The 22054-nt window shown below is 47.9% G+C and overlaps 2 protein-coding genes across 4 annotated transcripts in view; one reads left to right on the forward strand and one right to left on the reverse strand.

Moving 5' to 3' along the window:
* Positions 1 to 1407: 1407 nt before the first annotated feature.
* Positions 1408 to 22054, reverse strand: part of LYRM4 (LYR motif containing 4) — a 192593-nt gene continuing 171946 nt past the window's right edge. For all 3 annotated transcript variants that reach the window (XR_011429881.1, XM_023624081.2, XM_070244910.1), the window contains one exon: positions 1408 to 4908. Coding sequence is in view for 1 of the 3 variants with exons in the window: in XM_070244910.1 (XP_070101011.1) it covers positions 4847 to 4908 (62 nt within the window). In the remaining 2 variants the exon portion in view is untranslated. The remainder of the gene's footprint in view (positions 4909 to 22054) is intronic.
* On the forward strand, positions 8681 to 18255 carry PPP1R3G (protein phosphatase 1 regulatory subunit 3G). The gene has a single exon (XM_023624079.2). It carries the CDS (start codon positions 9544 to 9546, stop codon positions 10597 to 10599), a length of 1056 nt encoding a protein of 351 aa, XP_023479847.1. The 5' UTR covers positions 8681 to 9543; the 3' UTR covers positions 10600 to 18255.

Consider the following 22054-nt stretch of genomic DNA (forward strand, 5'->3'; position numbering starts at 1 on the left):
CCCTGTACCCCAGCACCAGCATCGTGTCTGGCCCACAGTGATATTTGTTCAGTGAAGGAGCGACAGTACTCCTGATTCTGTGCCATTTCTTCCCCCCCAGCTCTCGTGCTGGGCACCACCATGGCCCGTGATGGGGGAGCCATCTCCCGTGACTAGACAAATCCCTTTCTTATTGTCCAGCCTCTTTAGGCGACACCTCCCCTAGTGCTCTTCTGACAATGGGAGGGCTGCCCCACTTTCCCCAGAACCTGAACCCCTGAACAACCCTCTTCACCTCTCTGCTCATGCCAGCACGTTGGTAACCTGACCCAGAAGTGTCATGTCCTGCTTCCCAGGAACTAGCTGGCCACTCTTTGCCTCTCAGTGAAGGAGCTTGACCTGCTGGGCAGAGGCGGTGGTCCAGCAGGAGCTGCCTCTCTGGTGGTCTGAAGCTATGCAGGCAGGCCCATGGCCACATTCCTGCAGATCTGGTGGACTCTCCCCGACGCAGAGCCTCCTGGAACGTTACGGGAGTCCATTCTCAATCTGCGTTTGGCTTTTGGGGGAGTGTTTTAACAATACATGCCAATTAGGGATCCAGGATTTAGAATATTCTCCATTCCAAGGTCAAGGTTTTGGAACATTTATCCTGTTTGCTGGCTGGAAAACACATTGATAGAAATAAGGGTGACAGATGAATCAATCTTCCCTCATTCTCAGTGAAGTTTCTATTCCAGCTGGCCCGTATTTGGTTTCCTGGCACACTAGATGTGATGTCTAGTTTTGTATATTTGTCTTTATTCATCTTTTAAAATTTATTTTAAAAATAATTAATAGACCTTATTGTTTTAGAGCAGAATTAGGTTTACAGAAAAATTGAGAGGAAAGTACAGAGTTCCTATATAGCCACTGCCCTCCGCCACCCACACAGTTTCTCTATTTAGTAACATCTTGCATTAAGGTGGCACGTCTGCTACAATTGACACATCAATATTGATACATTATTATTAGCCATAGTTTGCATTAGGGTTCACTCTTGGTGGTGTATGTTCTTGAGTTGTGACGAATGTATAATGTCATGTGTCCACCATTATAATATCATGCAGAGTATTTTCACTGCCCTAAAAATTCTCTGTGCTCTGTCTGTTCATCCCTCCCCTCCAATCTCTGGCAACCACTGATCCTTTTACTGTCTCCATAGTTTTGTCTTTTCCAAAATGTCATGTAATTGGAATCATACAGTAGGGAGCCTTTTCAAATTGGCTTCTTTTACTTAGCAATATGCATTTAAGATTCTTCCATGACTTCTTGTGGCTTGATACAAGCTCTTTATTTTTTTTTTTATGGCTGAATAATATCCCATTGCGTGGAAGTGCCACAGTTTATTTATCCATTCACCTACAGAAGGACACCTTGGTTGCTTTAAAGTTTTGGTTTTAAATTTATTTTTAATTATATAATTGAAGGAGCCATATACTCCTCTGGAGAAAAATTAAAGCAATACAGAAAAACTTATTAATTTTCTTGTCACTGTTCTACCTCTTCCAAGAGTACCATAGTTCCCACATGCATGTTTCTAGATATTTCTTATGCATTTATAGACGTTTATGTTCATTGCTATGTAACAAAATTACTGTAAATTTAGTAGCATAAATCAACAATAAACATTTACTATTTTACAGTTTCTGAGTGCTAGGAATTGTGGAGTGGTTTAGTCGGGTGGTTCTGACTCAGTTTCTCAGGAGGTTGCCCTGAAGATGTTGGCCATCTTCGACAGTCATCTGAAGGCTTGGCTCCACCTCCCAGGCGGCTAATCCCCATGATTGGCAAAGCGATGCTCGGTGCTCCCCAGGGCTGCTTGAGTGCTCTGGCAACATGGCAGCTGGCTTCCCCAAAGCAAGTGCTTCAAGAGACAGCAAGGGGAATCCTGGTGTCTTTACGACCTCACCTTGGCGGAAGTCACACAGTCATCTCCACAATCTGCTTTTCGTTACACAGGTCATGAGAGGGGCATGAATACCAGGAGGCGAGGATCACGCTGGACTATTCTGGAAGCTGACTACCATATAGAGAAATTCATGGGTTTGTTTTGTGGGTCTTGTGGAAAACTTTATATTCGGAAAACGGAAAAATTACAAGTTGTAATCAATACACACAAAGTAAGGAATATATAACAAATCCAACGCCAATTTGTAGCAAACGATCTGTGTTGAGGAATTTTAACCATCATAGTAATGGAATCATAAAATCATTAAATATTAACATACAGTATGAAGGTTTAAAATTTGTGTGAACGAATATGTTAATGTTCAGATATGGGAATATTGCAAGAGTAAATTAACTGTCACATATTGAAAATCTCACAAAAACCCTGCATTTATCACAGAGTTGGATATGCTCTAAGTTTTATTTTTCCCCTTTAAAAAAATGGCCCAGTTCCCCACACTCGGGTCTCTTTTAGGCGTGGGCTCATACATGTTGACCCTGGGCCTTTGGTTTTCTTGTTTGTTTATGAACAGATGTTTGCCTTACAATAGTGCTGTCTACTGGCGCATACACTGAAGGAGGTCGAAGTTGAGGGTCTAGTTGGTTTTGAAATGCTATGTCAACAGTGTTTGGAGAGAGAAGAGGATAGGTAAACATGGTGAATATTTCCTGCCAGAATCATCTAGGGCGGGAGGCACCGCCTGGAGACACAGGGGTCATAAACACCCTCCAGCCAGCACCTCCCTGACCCCTCACCCCACACGGTGCCCAAGAGCTGCTGTTTACTGTTCTGACTTCACAGAGCAGCGACTATTGATCACCAACAGTGCAAACTTATGAGTACAACAGTGGGATCATCCAGAGGGAAACTCACGTCAAAACACCTGTTGGTGTCTCACCATGTCATAGGTACAAATGTCGCATGACCTCTGGGCTTTGTTCTTCTGTGCTGCAGCCCTTTCTAGCCACACACTTGGGATCCACTGCATGAGGTTTACACTGTCCGTCTCAAGAGTTTAGGCCCCACATACATTATTTAATCACATTGGAAAGGGGATCTAGGACAGACAGAAAGTGAGGGATGGGAGGCTAGGGGAAAGAAAACGACTCAATCCACATATCTAATGAGTACCTACTGTGTGCAAAGCTGTGTATTTCCCAAAGCACACATCATTGTCAGGGATGCTGTATGTTTGATGTATTTATTTGTAGAGTGTCTCCCACTCCCAGACACTAGAACGTGAGCTCTCTAAAGGCGAGGATTTGTGTGTTTTGTTGACTGCTGTGTCCTCAGCACCTAGAAGAATGTCTGGCACGTAGTAGGCATGCAGCAAACATATGTTGAATTAACGAATGAAATCACTATGCTAATAGGTAATCACAGCAAACAGTTACTGTGCATTACATGTGCTGGGCTCTGTGCAAAGCAGTTTGTAAGGGTTTCCTCTTTCAGTAGGCAGTAACATTATCCCATTTTACAGCTGAGGAAACCACAGCTCAGAGAGGTCAGGTCATTTGCAGAAATGGTGCTGTTGGGTTTAAACTCAGGTATTCTGTCTCCCAGGTCTTTAGTTCAGACCAAGCCTCCCAGCCCACACTCCAGGAAAGCTACAGAGACCAGTCAGACAAAGTCCCTGCTCTCCAAGGGGAGATAGACCAATTGGAGATAAGATCTGGAAACAAGTCTGAACCCACCAGAGCAGTGAACGGTAAGAAGCACTCCAGAGAAGCAGACAATAAACGCCATAGGTTTGCAGGAGTGAAAACAGGGCAGATAGAAAAAAATAAACAGCAAAATATTAACTAATAGGATTATTGCTGGATGATGAGATTATGAATGTTTACACTTTGTTTCCTACTTTATCTGTATTTTCTAATTTTTCCATAGAGAATAAGTATCGCTTTTACAATAAGGAAAAAAAAATCTTAAGAAATTTTCCCTTAAAAATTTAAAGATAGGGGCTGGCCCCGTGGCCGAGTAGTTAGGTTCGTGCGCTCCGCTGCAGGCCGCCCAGGGTTTCGTTGGTTTGAATCCTGGGCGCGGACTTGGCACTGCTCATCAAACCACGTTGAGGCAGCGTCCCACATGCCACAACTAGAAGGACTCACAACGAAGAATATACAACTATGTACTGGGGGGCTTTGGGGAGAAAAAGGAAAAAAATAAAATCTTAAAAAAAAAACAATTTAAAGATACATTTTCTAAGGCAAGCCTCCTCAAGTATTTTTTAAATACTTTAACATATTATATACAGTAGCCCCCCCCTTATTTGCAGGAAATACGTTCCAAGACCGCCAGTGGATGCCTGAAACCACGGACAGCACTGAACCCTGTATATACTGTTCTTTTCCCTATACATACATACTTGTGATAAAGTTTAATTTATAAATTAGGCACAGTAAGAGATTAACAACATGATAAAATAGAAGAATTAAAACAATATACTGTAACGCAAGTTGCTGTAGACCATATGTCAGTATATGATTTTTTTCTTTCCTCACTAAGTTGAGAACTTTTACCTTTTCACTTAAGGGGAGCACTTTATGGCTTCTCTTTGACATATCACATTGCCAGCATCACTACTCTTGCTCTTTGGGGCCATTACCAAGTAAAATAAGGGTTACTTGAAAACAAGCACTGCGATACTGAGACAGTCAATCTGACAACCGAGATGACTACTAAGTGACTGACGGGTGGGCAGCGTATACAGTGCGGACACCCTGGACAAAATGATGATTCACGTCCCGAGTGGCATGGAGCCCATAGGAATGGCATGCAATTTAAAACTTAAGACTCGTTTGTTTCTGGAATTTTCCATTTAATATTTTTGGACCGTGGTAACTGAAACCGTGGGAAGCAAAACTGTAGATAAGCGGGGATTTACTGTATGGTGTCATCAAGGAAGGGGTTTTCCTCTGTCTTCTTAGGTTCTGTGACTGGACCTGAGAATTAAAATGACAAAAGACAGATTAACAAAAGAAAAACATACAAATTTTATTTCATGTTAATATTTTTAAGTGTACATGGAGGCCTTCATGTGTAAGAAATGAAGACCCAAAGAAACAGTAGGTCTCGGAGCTTATATATCATTTTAACAAAGGATGATAAATTGCGGGGATGTGACAAGACAAAGGACAAAGGCTTTTGGGCTGAGGTTGGTAAATTGTGGGAAAGTGACTCAGAAATATATGGGGGAAACTGATGGAAGATAAGGGTTGTTTCGGTAGGTTGGTTTGTGCAGACTCATCTCAGCGTCAGCTCCCTGTCTCACTGACAAGGTACAGGGAAGGCATCTTTCTCACAGGGAACTCGTGCCCTACTTTTAAGTGGAAAGGAGGAGGGCAGAGAGTCCTTCCTGCATCTGCTGTTTCTCAATTGCCTTCAGCTCAAAATAATCAACATGCCGGCTAAGGTCTGAATGCTTGTGTCTCCTCAAAATTCATATGTGGAAATCTAACCCCTAATGTGATGGTATGCGGAGGTGGGGGCTTGGGGAGGTGATTAGGTCATGGAGATGGAGCCCTCATAAATGGGATTAGTGCCTTTATGAAAGAGACCCTAGAAAGCTCCCTTGCTTTTTCTAATTTGTCCTGTTCTGTCATAGTTCAGTGGTTTTAAAGCACACCTGCAAGTTCTTGCACACTCCTCCAGCAAAAGGTGGAATCTCCTTCCTCTCCCTTTGAATATGTCAGCCTTACTGACTCACTTCTAAGGAACAAAATGCAGCAGGAAAGACACCGAGACTTCTGAGATTAGGCATAAAAAGTGGTACAGCTTCCCCATCTCTCTTCCAGAGCAAACAGGTTACAAGTCTGGCTGCCCTGCAGCTACCCTGCTGGAGATGACACAGAGAGATGCCTGAGGAGCAGCAGTGGGTCCAGCCTCAGCTGTCAGGGGTCTTCGCAGCCCAGGCAGCAGACCTGGGATCGGATGATCCCAGGCACAGACTTCAAGCTGCTGCAAAAGGGGAAGACACAAGCAGTGCTTGAGGGAGCCCTGCCTGTTTGGCAGATTTGTGCACAAAATAGATGCTGTTGTTATTTTGATAAGCAACTACATTTGGAGTGGTTTGTTATGCAGCAATAGGTAACCAGAACTGATGGTAAAGCTAGGAGCCTCTGAATGCCTGGAGTAAATATTTTAGCAGCTGAAGTACGATATTTGAAGTAGGACTGAACACATTTCAGTGGCGTGGACTATGTGAGCTAAATTTTAAAAAATTATTTTGCATGCTGCATCATTTAGCAATTGACGTCAGGAATCCGGATCCCAGAGAAGAGAAGACTGGGGCCCTGTCAGGGGACAGTGAGCCTGGGAGAGAAGTCGTCTGCATCACCTCATGTGCCAGAGCAGAGGTGTGCGGGCTGGGGGCCAGAGATTGCCATTGTGTCCACACCTTTCAGGAGGCAAGGGAGAGGATCCCAAAGTCCCCACTGGCGCCAAGTGGAGCACTTCCCTCCCCTGCTTCTGAAGTCTTCCCCTTGCCTTCTGAAGAACTCTTTCCTGTTTCCTCCAACACTTCTGGCTGCTCATCCTCTCCTCCTGGCCTTGCAATGCCAGCGTTGCTGAAAGCTCAGTCCTGGGCCTTCCTGCTCTTCCGAGCTTTAGACCTGTATATCCTACTGTGGTGTGACCAAAATATGTATGTGGCCTTTGTCCCCAGTCTTAGCACAGAGCTCCTAAAACCTTTGCAATTTGCTGAGTGACAGGAGTGTCTTTGGTTTTGAGTCCCTTTTGATCACACCTATTTATACTAATGAGGTGACTTAGTAGGTAGGGCCCCCTAGATAGCCTCAGGATGAGCTGGTCACCAGAAAGACCAAGTGATTAGAGGGCTGGAATTTGCAGCCCCACCCACCAACCTCCAGGGATGGGTAGGGGGCTGGAGACTGAGCTCTATAAAAACCGCATGAACGACAAGCTTTGGAGAGCTTCCAGGCTGTTGAATACATTAATGTGCTGGGAGGGTGGTGCACCTGGTTCAAAATCCTGCAATGGCTTCTCATTGTCCACTGCCCTGAGTGGCTGGCTCCTCCCTACTCTCCATCCTCAGCTCTGCCATCTCCTCCTGCTCTCTGCCCTTGGGCCACACAGGCCTTCTTTCAGTCCTACTCTGCCACATTCCCTCCCCACAGGGCCTTTGTAGGGGCTGAAATGTTCCTCCCCGGAGCCCTATCTGTTAGCTCCCACTTGCCTTCCTCACCGAGGCTGTCCAGGCCTCCCTGACCAGGTTGGATCCCGCCTTCTTAGCCTCTGCCCAAGTGGCTGACTCTGCATTTGCGTGTGTGACTTTGTGGTTAATGCCGGGCTCCTCCAATACGTTGAGAGCTCCAAAAGGGTAGGGAGTGCTAACGTTTCCACCAAAGAGAGGAGAGTGGGACAGGCCTGGGACCACGGCACGCATGGCCCTGAGAGTGATGCCTCCTTCAGTTCCACTGCCTGGGCGCCTCACCTCCCTCTAGTCCCTGCCCTGCCCCCAGCATCTGCCCTGATGAGAGCTGTAGCCCAGAGGGTCACCATAACCTCAAAATCTCTTTGAAGATCCAGTTTATCTTTAAAACAGCTTGCAAATTTTGTATTTAACTGCAAAATATATCAATACTTACTTAACGTCTTTTCCCGTAAATCTTGGAGTTTTTCCAGGGAGACAGGCCAGGTGTACCCAGTGCCTCCTGGAAGCCCCAGGCTGAGATGCATCACGGCATCACACACCAGGCTTGGGAGGACCTGCAAGATGCGGCAAGCAGAGGGCAGGGCTCCTTCCTCAGGACCACCGCCCCAGCCCTGGTTTACTAGTCTACGGGACAAATCTTCCCTCTAAATTGCCTGGGTTCAAATCCCGCCACAACCTAGCTGTGAGGCCTGGGCAATGAAGAATCTTTCTACACATTTACGTCCCATGTGGAGAGTAGGGATAATATGACTCCTAGCTCACAGGATTGTTCTGAGATCAGATCTTGCAAGGGGAGCCTCTGCTCTCTTGATTGTTGGACACTCAGCCAATATTGGCTATTAACATGACCCTTACCTCCACTCACCACCGCTTTACCTGTCCCCACACCGAAATGCCTAAAGCACTGGCCCTTTCAATTCTGCCAGACCACAAGGTATTTTAGTCGCCATGCCTCAGTTAAACGACCTGGTAGCTGGCTTTGCTTTTAATTTTTTCTGAAATAGTAGATACGTGTTTCTAGAATCCCCAACTTTTTATACAAGTACCTGTACACGTGTGCACATAGGTTTATGAGTAGTCCCCAAATGCGGTCCCTAGAGCCTAGCGTCAGAGTGCCCCTTCGGAAAGACTTGGGGGCTCCGTCCAGACCTAAGGACTCCGAACCTCTAGGGCGGGACCCAGCAATGTTTGCACAATTCCTCCAGGTGAGGCTGATGCGCCTTAAAGTTTGGAGAATCACTGACTTAGATCAAGCTCAAGTTAGCCTTAAAAATAAAACAAAACAACAACTAAAAACACTTTGGTTAGTCCCCCCCAGTCCCCAGGTTCCGCATTCCCATGGAAGGCCCGGGACAGACTCTCGGCCTCGGTTCCTCAGGGCGCGACCCCGCGTCCCAGCGCGCGCCGGGACCCTCGGCGGGCGGGCGAGGGGTGCGGGCTGGGGGCCGCGGCGCGAGGCGGTGCGCGCGGCGCGGGGCCGGTCTCGCGGGGCCCTCTCCTCTGGCCCGGAGCTCGGAGCGCGGCGGGCGGGACGAGGGGAGGAGCGGGGACGTGCTCCCGGGCCCCGTGCGAATGGCCTCCGGCAGCTCTCGCTGGCGGCCGTGTCCACTCTTCCTCGCAACCCGGCACCGTCCCCGCCCCGCACTCGGCCCAAGCCCACTCGGCGGCGCGGGGTCAGGCTTCTAAGTGGCACTGGAGCTCTGGGCGCCCTGAAGTCTGGAGAAGGAATGAAGAGGAGGGAGGCGCTCCGCGCTCTCGTCCGCGCGGCCCAGCCGCCTCCCCCCTGCCCCGCAGGCGAGCTGTCCTCAATTGCGCGCCTGCCTTGGGGACTTCTGTGCCGACGCGACAGCCGAGAGGAGCCTGCTCTGCGACCCCCGAGGGCCGACCCGTCAGGACCTGGGGAGTCCACTTCATGAGCAGGAGGAGAGCCCGTGTCCACGAAAGCTGAGCGCGAGTTCACCCCCGGAGCTCCGGAGGCAGGACCGAAGCGGGCCCCGCTCGGCTGGGCTGGGCTGCGAGGGAGGGAAAAGGGAGCCCCTGACTTCCAGAAAGCCGGCTCCCCGCTTTTGCGGCAGCATTCGGGGACCCCGCCCACTCGCTCCAGCCGGGTGCCGCCTCGCTTCCAGGTGTTCCGGCGGCAGCGCCAGGTAGCGGGAGGCCGGCCCGCACCGCCCCCTGGACCCTCCCCCGCCGCAGGCAGGTTCAATGCCGCCGGAGCCCGCCCCAGGCCCGTATCCTCCTCCCAGTCCGCTGAAACCCGGAGGCGCCCCAGTGGACGTGCGTTCTCCTCTGGAGCCCCGAGCGGGCGCTGCGCGCTCTTGCAACGACCCAAGACGTTAAGTCTCCAGAGGAGTCTTGAGCCGGGGGTTCGCGACCTGGACAAGTCCCCCGGCCAGACGGCGTCATGGAGCCCCAGGGGGCGCAGCTGCTAAGTTCGGAGGCGCAGGGGCCTGCACCGTGTGTAGACCCCCCGCCAGCTGAGGAGCTGCCAGCCCCAGCGGTCCCTTGCATGGAAGGTGGCGGGGACGGCGGCAGCATGTCGGAGGCCTCGAGCCCCGACGCTGAGCCCCCACCCCCGGGGGAAGAGGCTGCCCTCCGGGAGCAGGAGGAGCTGCTGGAATGCCGCCGCCGCCGCCGCGCGCGCTCCTTCTCCCTGCCCGCCGACCCGATCCTGCAGGCGGCGAAGTTTCTGCAGCAGCGGCAGCAGCTTGCCCTGGGGCTCGGCGCGGAGGGCGGCGAGAGGCCCGAGGGCGTGTCGCACGGCCCCGGCGGCTGCTGCGCCAAGTGCAAGAAGCGGGTGCAGTTCGCGGACGCGCTGGGGCTGAGCCTGGCCAGCGTGAAGCACTTCAGCGAGGCCGAGGAGCCGCAGGTGCCGCCCGCCGTGCTGTCCCGCCTCCGCAGCTTCCCCATGCACTCCGAGGACCTGGAGCAGCTCCCCGACCTGCTGGCCGCGGCCGCGCCCCTCTCCGCGCCGCCTCCCCGGCTGCGGCCCCTCTTCCAGCTTCCCGGGCCGGGCGCCGCGGCTGAGCGCCTGCGGCGGCAGCGCGTGTGCTTGGAGCGCGTGCACTGCCCGGCGCTCCCGGGCGCGGAGGTGACGGGCTCCGGCCGGGTGCTGGGCTGCCCCGGGCCGAGGGCCGTGGCGGTGCGCTACACCTTCACGGAATGGCGCTCCTTCCTGGACGTGCCGGCCGAGCTGCAGCCCGAGCCAGCGGAGCCGCTGCCGCCAGATGGGGCGTCGGGGGGGACCAGGGATGCCGAGGAGGAGCCAGGAGCCGAGCGCTTCCACTTCTCGCTGTGCCTGCCCCCCAGCCTGCAGCCCAAGGAGGGGGAGGACGCGGACGCGCCAGGCGTCGCCGTCCACTTCGCCGTCTGCTACCGCTGCGCCCAAGGCGAGTACTGGGACAACAACGCGGGCGCCAACTACACGCTGCGATACGTGCGCCCGGCCGACGCGCTCTGAGCGCCAGGCGGCCCTCGGCCGCGCCCACCCCCAGCGCTCAGGACCGCGCGAGGGGCCCGGTCTCAGGGACCCGCTCTGACGCTTTGCTGAGCGGCGTCCACCTGGAGTGAGGGGAGCGTGGAAGGAAAGGAGGGAGCCGCTTCACCGTCACCTTGCAGCCAGACCGTCCCTTCGAGCAAGCGTGGTGACCCGGCCGTTTTCTTGTCGCTTAGGCCTTCCTCGATGGCCTCTAGAATTCTCGTCCCGCGTCGCAATGGGAAGCAGTGCTCAAGACTCCTGAGCAGTAGCTTTCTCCAAGAAAAAAGTTCCGAGACCTTAGCACAGCTGTAAGACCTTGGGATTTTTTTTTAACCGTAGGCGTCGTGTTCCAGCCTTTGCAGCTCGCTGGAGACCCCTCAGGCCTCAGGGAAAGGACGAAGCGTCGCGCCACACCGTGCAAAGGAGGGCGCAGGGCTGTGGCTCGCGCCAGGGCCTTCGCCCCGCGGCCTGTTTCTGGGCGGTCCTTTTTTCTTAACTGGAACCTGGGAGATGTTTGCCTTACTTGACGTTATTATGCCTTTGTGTAAATGTCCTTTAAAAAAGTAAAGGCCACTTGCACACTCTTTTATCCTGTGCCTTGTATTTCAGCTCCTGGGAGCTGAGGAGGCCTTGGCAGTCAGGCCATTTTCCTCAGCTGATGACGCGCGCACTTTAACAATAGTTAAACAGCGTGTTTCCAAATTTCCTTTCTTCCATCCTTCCTCTCTGATGTGGAAAGGCCCAGATTTCCCATACTGGGCAAAAGTGTTCTTTAAAATGTTTTGTAGAAGGGGTTCTGTCCCCCGCCAAAATCAGATGCTTGGTGAATTGAAATGCCAGAGTAATCCGGTAGGCCTTGGCTGTGAGCCTGAAGAGCTGGTCCCTGGCCCCCAGCCCCCTTTGTGTAGGCGGAGCACACACTAGGGGCCGGACTTCTGTGGGCCATTAGCAGTCAGAGAGGCTGGACTCTCAGTGGCTGGACTCCAAGCGCAGGACATGGGGGATGGAAAGGTGGCTTTCTGTCCCACTCGGAGCCACAGGAGTAGTGGTGAGTTGACACGGGAAGCGTGCCCAGCAAGCAAATGCTGCTCAGAACCGGATGGGCGCCCTGCGCGTGGCGGGACTGCGGGCAAAGGGTCTGGTCGGCTTTCTTCACTCACTGCTGATGGCTCTGGAGACCAAGATGGGGTGGCCATGCGTGAGCATCTTGGATGAGGACTTGATTTCTTCACACCTCGGTCATCCCTTGGTAATTTATCTTTCCATATTTCCATATTTAGTTTTCATATTTTCCATCATTTTGTTTTGGAGTGGTAATCTTTAAGGAGGGATGGTTTCACTGTTGCTCTATAGGAACCAGGATAGGCATACTACAGCCCATGGGCCAAATTCAGCCTGAAGCCTGTTCTTGTAGGGTCCCAGAGTTAAGAATGGTTTTTACATTTTTAAACAGTTGGAAAAATTTAAAAGAAGAACACTATTTTGCGACACATGAAAGTTGTATGAAATTCAAATGTGTCCATAAATAAAGTTTTATTGGAACACAGCCATGCACATTCGTGTACATATTCCCTATCACTGCTTTGCTGCTATAAGAGCAGAGTTGAGTAGATGCGACAAAGACCATATGGCAAGATCTAAAATATTTACTATCCAGCCCTTTATAGAAAGTTTGCCAACCCCTGCTCTAGAGAAGTAGTATTTTTTTTAACACTGTATGCTGAGAGTTATACCTAATAAAGCAGTTAAACTTTTAGTAAAATTTGCCACTTGAACTAGGTCTCCTTTGAGTAAAGGTAAATAGGTTAGAATAAACACTAAGACACCAAATGTACACTGACTGCTGTACTGGGTGGGTGGGGGGGAATCTTCCTGCTGCCTTCTTTCATCTAAGAAACAATAATACATCAGTGCAACTGAAATATAGCACCCATCTGAATTAATATCAAGCTCCAAAAACTGCTGGATATTTCCATGCCTCAAACTTGGATGTCTTAAGCTATAGAAATACTTACTTTGAACTCTGGATTGGTGACATCTCTTGACGGGAGCAGTGTTTGTCAAAGGTAATTGATCATGGAAAAATTTTAATAACTTATTAGTGAAAGCCATCAGAAGTTAATTCATTATAATTTACATTTGGAGTAAAGCAGGCTAAAAAATGGTCATGATGAAATAATAAATTCTTAATTCACATATGCTTATAAAAAACTTTATAGCAATAAAAATAAGCAATTATTAGATTTACATCATTTTTTGTTTACTAAACACAAAAGCAATCAAGCCTTTTCATGCAGTGTCCGGTATTGGGTCTGAAGTACCATTTTTTAAAAAGTGCATTATTGCATAATAATAGATAAATATATTTTATATTTTTCTTATGTATTTATGAATACATTTTAGTTGAAAAGTATCGATAGTGTATATAGCCTATAATACAGTTTGAAAGGCTGGTTTATATGGTAATAATGCATTCTTTTGGATTGTTTTGGATTATGTAATGATATATAATGTATATTGATCAAATATAATTGACCAATATAATGATCAAAATAGAGATCCTTTTGTCTGGTATACTTTAAAATGGTAACCCATTAAATCTAGAACAAAATAGATAAGTGGGTTTTTTAAGAGGTATGTATAGCAAATTTTCCATTCTTATAAAAGCTATTGTTGATTTTCAAAAGTATATTTTGGAATTCAAAGAATTAATTTAAAAAAATACTTGTTTCATAATATAATGAATGCCAAACATGGCTTTTAAAAAGGAAATCTAGCTTTGCTATCCCAGAAGTCTTGGAGAATAGCTTTTCTAAGGTTCAGAATTTTGTGAAATATTTTGAACAGTCCAGTCTTCCTGCACTTGGTTATAGCCTTTCCAAGTACTAGAATTGGCAATCTTCCAAGTCAAGTTTATTTTATAAAGTGCCAGTTTTTCACTGTAGACTGATAGCAAACATTTTGTAAAGAAATGTAAGGAAGTGAAGATAGGTTTTGTTTCTGAAAAGTTAGTTTCAAAGGAAGGGGAATAATTCCTGACCAGAGTAAGGAAGTATTTAACAGTATATTCTCTGAATGGAACGAAAACGCACAGACTCATCCCAAAGACAAAATTCCCACGAGGCAGTTGCTGCTTTTTTGCAATATTTACCTCAACTTGGGTAAGCGAGTGTCATTCTGCTCCAAAATGTAATAGTTTTAATCACTAGAGCTGAGCAAGATGTTTAAGCTAAGTTCTGCTCAGCTCATTTAATGACTCAGAGAGAGAGAGTCCCGATTCTTCCTTAGGGCAGGTGGGTGCCTGGGTCACTGGCTCAGGGAATGCTCAGTGAAATGTGTTTCTATCTAGTTTCAGCCGCGTAGCTGGAAATGTGGCAGTCTGTATGGAACATGGTTTCCCCTCATCACCCCCAGGTTTGTGAAGCAAGGTGACCAGGCGGCTCCAAGAGCTAACTTAGGGAGGCCAGGATCCTGCTCCAGGGAGTGGGCACTGGACCCTGGGAGCTCCCTGAGTTCTGGGGACACTGAGGCATCTCTGTCCACGGGTAGCAGGGCCACTGCTCAGGCAGCCTTCCTGCAGCACCTGGTGGGGGCAGTTGTCGTCCACGAACCGTGGCTGTAGGGGCAGGGGGACTTTCTCCTGTCCAGTGCCCTGCGGCTGTCCATCCGACCACGCCCTCACCTGCTGTGCCTTTCCCTCTGCCTGACCGGGGATGAGGACCTCTCTGGTGACGCTGTGGTTCTTGAGCCTGTTCACAGATGCCAGCTCACAGCGAAGCAGAGCCTTCTGCTCATTTCCTTTTCGGAGTTTTAGTGTTGGTCTCTTTGTACATTATTATTTCATGAGTTTCCCCTGTATCTGCTTTCTAGCACACAGTTTTTGCATATTTTAGTATGCTAAATTTTTTCATTCCCTGACTCAGTCTTGTGTTTCTTAGGAGCGTGTGGCTTGGAGCCACTGGGGGTATGGTGATCTGTGTCACGTGTGCTTTGTCAGGAGCACAAGGAACAGCCTTTGGGAGGAAATGGGATGTGGCATCGTGGAACTGAATCAAATGTGCATTTTTGGTTCACAGAGTGGGACACAGGTTTGTAGGTTAAAGGGAGCACCATGACGTGTGGTACCTTAACAAACAACTCTGACAAACAGCGAGCTGTTTGCTGTTCGGCCTTTGCCCAGCCAAGCCCATGATGCCAGGGCCTGGACGGTCTTCCAGGGATCTGGGGTGTGCTCTTTGTGGTCGCAGGGGCAAGGGGCTGGGAGCAGGTAGAACCTGACAATCTGGGCTCAGCCCAGGGACCTGGCCTTTCCTCCTACAGAATGGTCCTGGCATCTTGTAGATAAGTGGGCAGCGCCTGGAAGCTGGCTGGGAGAGGCTGCCCCTGGTTTCTCTTCCCGACTCCATAATAGACACGTTCTAGGTGGCCTAGTATATTTTCATTTTCCTCTCTGGACTCCTTTTAGCTGATCAAGGAGACTGTTAGAATGCAGCCCTAAATGGTCTTTTAATCCTCCAAGAGCTGGTTGTTGGAGTGCTAAATACTGTAATTTAGGCTCATTAGGATTTAAACTCCTTTGAATATTTTTGGTAGACTTCACATATTGTGGAGTTTAGTTCTTTGACCTTGGCCATCTGTGAGCTGACAAATTTTGGCAAGGAAAGAATAGAGTCACATTTCAGCTGAATGTAGATTTTTGAGATGGCAAAGGTCAAGGGCTTACTTTTAAGATGTGCTAGTGAGATTTGCCCAGTGAATCTAATAGAATAGAAGTTTATTTAAGTCATGAGTTCAGAGCCAGTTCAGCTGGGAAGTCTACATATATACAAATATCTCTGGTAATCAAGGATATTTTAGAGTAACTTACAGACATTTAAAGAAATTAGAGCAGTATAATTTCTCCATGATTGTACTTGCTTGCTTAGGTACAATCATATTGTTGACTTGCTCAGGTCCTTTGAAACTTGTTACCTCAAGTCATTTCCCATGGAAAGTCAACAACATCCTAATGTATCCTGAAATGGGAAATTTGGTCTGAAAATCTGAATGGAATGAAGATTGAAGGCGGGTGGATTTTGTGAACTAAGCTTGAAACATTTAATCTCCGAGTTGAAAAATTCATGAGCACATCCTGCAAATGGCTTTTCTACAAATAGCTATACATGTTATGTTGAGGAAGCATCTTCTCCAGCAGATGAGAAGTTTGTGGTCACAGGAAGCTGATGGTCTTTAAAGGGGCCGCCTTGCAGTGCTCTTAGAGGATATGTGGTTTCAGCTCCTCCCTTGAGATCTTTGGATAAGGAACCCTTGTTATCAGGAGGCTGTTCTGGCACAGCTGAAGTGGCATCTTTTTATACCCTAAGCAGGTGAAAGAGGTTACTATTTCTTGGAGAAAGTTAGGTTTTTTCCTAATTTTTACATTATTTAAAAAGAAATGTGAATTTATATTCAGAACCTCTTTAAATAGTCCAGAGCATTCCATCTGTATGTTCCTTTCTGTTTGGTTAAGTAGCAGTCGTGTTTTTAAGCACAGACTTCAGGCATGTTGTTTTTGACATTCAGGCAAAAAACCTCAAAACCTGTGTGTTACCACCCATGTCACAATTAACTGCAGACCCCAAGATTAGTGAGTCCTATTTATTATATTGTTTGTTGTTGTTAGTGCAGTCGAGTGGATTCCGACTCCTGGTGACACTGTGGACAGCAGAGCAGAACCCTGCCCGGTCTTTTTGTGCCATCCTCTCACTTTCTGGGCTGTATCAGACCGTGTACCACTTCGCAGCTATTCACGGGTTTTCATGGCCAATGTTTTCGGAAGTGGGTGGCAGGTCTTTCTTCCTAGTCTGCCTAGTCTGGAAGCTCTGCTGAAACTTGTCCACCAAGGGTGACCCTGCTGGTATTTGAAATACAGGTGACGTAGCTTTCAGTATCACGGCAACCTGCAGCCGCCACAGTGTGACAGCCAACAGATGCGTGGTGTGGTTCGCTGACTGGGAAATGAACCCAGGCCACAGCAGTGAGAGCAACAAATCTTAATCACTAGATCACCAGAGCTGCCATTTATTGTATTAGGATTGTAATTTTATAAATCTGAGTTTGAAGGTCCCTGGAATATCTACAAATTGATATTAAATGGATAATTGCAGATATTAATGTATGTTAAATTGTAGACAAGTGCTTAACAATGAAATACATGTTCTTTTGCAAAAAAAACAAAAGTTAGTACATATTTAGAAAAGTTTGTGAGCCTCCCACTTTGCCCCTACTCCCCAAAATCTGAACTAGAGGTTGCTTCTGTTACTAGATCCTGAGTTATTCTGGATTTGCTGTTTCCCAGCAAGTCACTGAAAATGAATTTATGTATTGGAGCAACATGCCCTGAAAGACTGGTTTTTCTGGCAGAGGAAACTGCACCCTCAAAATGGGTTGTAAAGGCACTGACTTCTGAGCCTGGGTGTTGCCCCTGCCCAGCACGACCTGCCGCTATCTAGAGCCCTGAGAAGGTGGAGGGGATGAGACGCCTGCTTGGGTCTCTGCCCTGGTCTGTGGTGTGTCCTCCCCAACCCCCGAGACCTGGCCTGGGCAGAAGGGCACTGATAGCTGCGAGGTCGAAGGCACAGCTTTCTGAGCCTTCACTTTTGACTCTGCCCCATCTAGTTGGTTCATAAGATCTTTCAGAGTCTTCACTATCCAGATAAATTTGTTGCAGCCAAGGGTTTCTAAAATGATTCAGCAACATTCTCTGTGGGCACAAATGTCAGAGGCAGTGGCAGAGACACCTGCGAAGCCTGACCCATTATGTGATGGCAGAGGTTTGGGACTATAGGGCAGGGAGACCCAACCTAATGTGCAAAGGCTTCCTCGGTGAGTACCGATGGAGTCTGACTTACGTGTGTTTGCCCAGAGCCCGATATTGTTAAGGCTGATTGCCACTGTAATATCACTGAAACACCTGAGTCATTTCTCCCGGGTCTGAAAATGCAGTGTGGCTTACCTACGTGTCTCTCTGAAACCCCTGAGCTTCCTAGGGAGACTGCCTGTGGAGGGTGCTGACGTGCCAAAGGAAGTGGAAGTTTCCAGCCCTACCTGGGGGTGGGGGTGGTCCTCAGAGCTGGAGCAAAGATGAGCATCAGCTTTTGTTGGCATAGTGTCTGTCCTCCTTAGCTGAAACCAGATGGGGCCGAGCGCGCCTTTATCAGGCATGCAGCAGAGACAAGAGTGGGCCACTATTTCAGACAGCATATTTTTATGTGATTACATGAATTTTACACAGTTCCTTCTAATAAGGTGAGAGAAAATAACCTCATTAACCTCCGTTTTAAGATTTGCTTGAGAAATGTGCCAAGTGGAATGTCTGAGATGAATAACAAATTCCTGTGAATGTGATTTTTGATAACGTTTATTTAAACTAAGAACTACTGTAGTCAAAACCCAGCCCTTGTGTTTCTCCTTGATTTTAAAAGCATAGTTATATCTTTGTGGTTTAAAATGTCTTTTCAATTCTGAGGGTTTTTAAAAAAACATTTTGACTGTTCTGCTTTATGTTTATTTTTCTGTATGTGTTACATCTAAAAAATGCTGAACCCAAAGTCCTATTTTGAATAAAGAATGTAAAGCACTTTGGTACTTTAAAAGCTATCGCTGAGTCTGGAAACATTTTTGGTGGTCACAACTGGGAGGGGTGCTACTGGTATTTAGTGGGTAGCAGCCAGGGATGCTGCTAAACATCCTACAGTGCACAGGAGAGCCCCACAACAAAGAATTGTCTGGCCTAAAATCTCAGTGCCGAGGTTGAAAACCCCTGAATTAATAGTATTGTACCAACATCGATTTCCTGGTTTTGATAATGTACTATGACTATGGAAAATATTATCATTGGGGAAACGTATGCGAAGGATACACACGAATTCTCTGTGCTATTTCTGCAATTTCTTATGAGTTTTAAACCATTTCAATATAAAAAGTTATAATAACAAAATTAAATTAAACCTTAAAAACTCCCTACTATTGAGAAATATAGAAAGTGTTGTCAGGCGCTCTGCTTGTGAAGAAGTGCGCTTAGCTGCCGGGGGGGTGGCGTGATGTGGGAAGGACCACAGGCTCCAGGTGAGCCAGCCCTGCAGTTGACCCCAGCTGGGCCCTAGCTGGCTGTCTGCTTTCAAACAAGTCCCTTAACCTATGAGCATGAATTTTTCCATTTGGAAAATGGGGGCAGTAATTCCTGCCTAACTAGATTGTTGTGAACACAAAGGGAAATTACCTGTGAAGTGACAAGCATACAGTCGGTTTTCAACATCTTTCTCTTTTCCCTTTGGCCTCTGCCAGCTGGTTGCTCCTGACTTCATTCTGAGGATAAAAGTTGTCTAACTTCTTCTGAATGTAGAAAGAATACATGAATCTTCCAGTTTGGGGAACAAATTACAGTGGCCCCCAAGGTGCTAACCAAACAAACTGTTCTTGTTACCTGGGGAGAAAACATACCATGTGCTTCCTCTTGTTCACAATATGGGATGTATATTACGTATATGTGTTGATGTGACATAATGTATACAATGTACATATGTTCATCTGACCTATATCGTTGCATTTCCTTGAAATAGCTTCTTCAAAGATTATCTGACTTATCTTAAGCTACTTTTGTGGGGGCCTCCTGTTTGTTGACTACTGTTAGATATGGTTGAACATCCATTCTTCACGACCCTGTTTTGGTTTCTGTGACCCCCCTTCTTCTGATCCTCTCCCTTCCCCTCCAAGCTGCTCCTTGTCAGGCTCTACTGGGCTGATTCTCCTTCTGTCTGCCATGTTGTCCTGCAGAAATCCACCTTGAACTCTCCGCTCTCTTACAAAGATGCTGCAGATTCCATGGCGGGAAACTACGTCTGATTCTTTTGACTCCCCTGCAGTGGCCACCGTTCCTCAGTCAGCTCCTGGGAAATCTGTTCCTTCTTTGAGCGAGTGTGGATAGCGCTCTTGCCCTGCGGCAGGCTCAGCTGTGGCATGGGGACACGTGGGGATGGAGACATGCAGGGGTCGTGGCTCTCATGGAGCCTGCGTTGGGGACGGTGGACCTTTATGTGAACACCTCCAAATCTACATCTATAGGCACATTCTCTGCACTCACGTTTCCATCTTCCTTCTCCAAACCCTAGCCAGCTCCACACATGTAAGGAAATGTCGTTTTCTTCAGAAAATCTGGCACTCAGAATCCCCGGAGTTGGTGCTGCGAGAATCTCTGGTAGGCCATGTGGCTCTGCCTGTTTCCCTTAGATGAGCCTCCCTCATGTTGCAGGGTGGGGGTGGTCTTTGGACAAAAGCTGCTGCCGCCCACAGCAGACAGCTGCTTCCCAGCCTAGGCCTGGTCTGGCTGTCCACCCCTTTACGTCAGCCCTGTTCTCACAGGCATATATGTCTAGACATCCAAGGAGTGGGACTGTTACACTGAAAACTTGTTTGGCAGTATCTACTGAAGCTGAATGCACACATGACCCCACGATGAGAAATTCCGCATATGTACAGCTGTGTACATATGGGCATCAAGAGACACATACAAAAATGTTTATAGCAATGTTGTTTGTCATAGTAAAAAACTGGAAACAACACATACTGCAGTCATTGCGAGAACATGGAGATCTTCACGTCCTGAGGCAGTGTGGATGCGACAGAGGGAGGGAGTTACAGATCCACACATCCCATCTCACATCTCCCTGAGATGCACCCATCCAGCGCAATGGTGGGCAGAACCCCTATATCCAAAGATGTCAGTTATGTCTCTCTCTTGCTGAGAATGGTTGACTTTAATTTGGTTAGATACTCATGGGATATGATGCCACTTTCCTGGATTGTTTCACTCAGTCCTAACAACTAGTCCTCCCTGGGTATCCACAGGGGATTGGTTCCAGGACCCTGGTGGATACCAAACTCTGTGGATGCTGAAGTCCCTTATATAAAACGGTGCAGTATTATATTTGCATATAACCTATGCATATCCTCCTGTAAACTTTGAATCATTTCCATATTCCTTATAATAACTAGTACAATGTAAGTGCTATGTAAATAGTTGTTATATTGTATTGTTTAGGGAATAATGGCAAGAAAAAAAGGTCTGTACATGTTCAGTACAGATGCACCCATCCCAGGCCTTTCAAAGTTGGGTGAACCCGTGGACATGGAACCCATGGATACCGAGGGTGGACTGCATCAGTTGGGGGATGGGGAGGGACACAGTTCTGGCTCCTGAGAGGGCTTTCTCCCACACTTGCGGTCTCTTGCCCCATTCCTCACTGCTGCCCGCAGTGACCAGCGGGTGGGCGACAGCCATTGGTCTACATTTCCTGGTTGTGTGAGCTCATCTATCACAGGTTCTGAGGGTGGGTCTCCTCTCATACCAGTGGGAGGCCACAACCTGGACAGTGTGTACACTCTGCAGACTCACACTTCCCTGGTGTGAAGGGTCCCCCTGGGAATATGGACTTACGTAACCCGTTTTAACTCATACTTGGGCAGTGTTGTTCACTGTAGCCTACACCAATTATAAGGATGACATTGTTTCTACTGACCTTTTTATTTCTTAAATGGTACAAAACTTGGATTGGGAAGAGGTTGTGTGCTATTTACTGGGCCCCTTAGAGACTCAAACACAACTGTGTGAGAGACATATTACTCCTATTTCTGAATTTTCAAGAAATTGAGTCTCAGAGAGGTTGAGTAAGGTACCCAGCAGTAAGAGACTGAACTTGGATTTGAACCCAGGACAGCCTGACCCAGATCCATTGCTCTTAACCATATCCTGTTACAACAGATACAAACACAGAGAAGACAACATATCTGGAGTTCATCCATAGGAAGGAAAGGTTTTACTTGGGTTGCTCCTTTCCTCGGAACTTGGTCTCTCATGAGGGTGCAGCCCTAGACATCTGGACCTCTTAATACCTGGACAAGGTCAACTTCCCTCACTTCCTACCCATGTCCCATCATCAAAGTTTCCATTCCCTACTGCTTCTGGGGGACTGACACTAGGATGAGGTCCCCTTCTCAGAGGGGAACTTACCTACTAAGAAATGTGAACTAACCTCTTGCAGGCCTCAACATGATCCCATATTTCAGTAAAATAAAGCAGGGTCAGTGTTCCAAACTGCAAGTTACAGACACAGACTCAAGCCAGCTTGAAGAAACAGGGGAGTTGGTTTGATGGATTCTGGGCTGTCATGTGCACTCTAAAGGCAAGAAGTGTGAAGCTGCAGAATCAGGAGGGATTCCCTCTGCCTTGTCTCTGCTCTGTTCTGCTGCATCCTTCTTGCCCTGCAGACTGGATTTCTCCTCTTCTCTGTGTACATGATAAATGGAGGATGGCTGCTCTGTGCCTACCAAGTCTATGTCACTTGAGCTCCAGCAAACAGCTCAGGTAGAAACCGAACTCTCACTCCTAGTTCCAAGTTTA

Source organism: Equus caballus, chromosome 20 (genome assembly GCF_041296265.1).
Source record: "Equus caballus isolate H_3958 breed thoroughbred chromosome 20, TB-T2T, whole genome shotgun sequence".
NCBI lineage: Eukaryota > Metazoa > Chordata > Mammalia > Perissodactyla > Equidae > Equus > Equus caballus.

Coding starts and splice junctions, on each gene's coding strand:
- PPP1R3G (XM_023624079.2), top strand. CDS start 9,544: ATGGAGCCCCAGGGGGCGCAGCTGCTAAGTTCGGAGGCGCAGGGGCCT.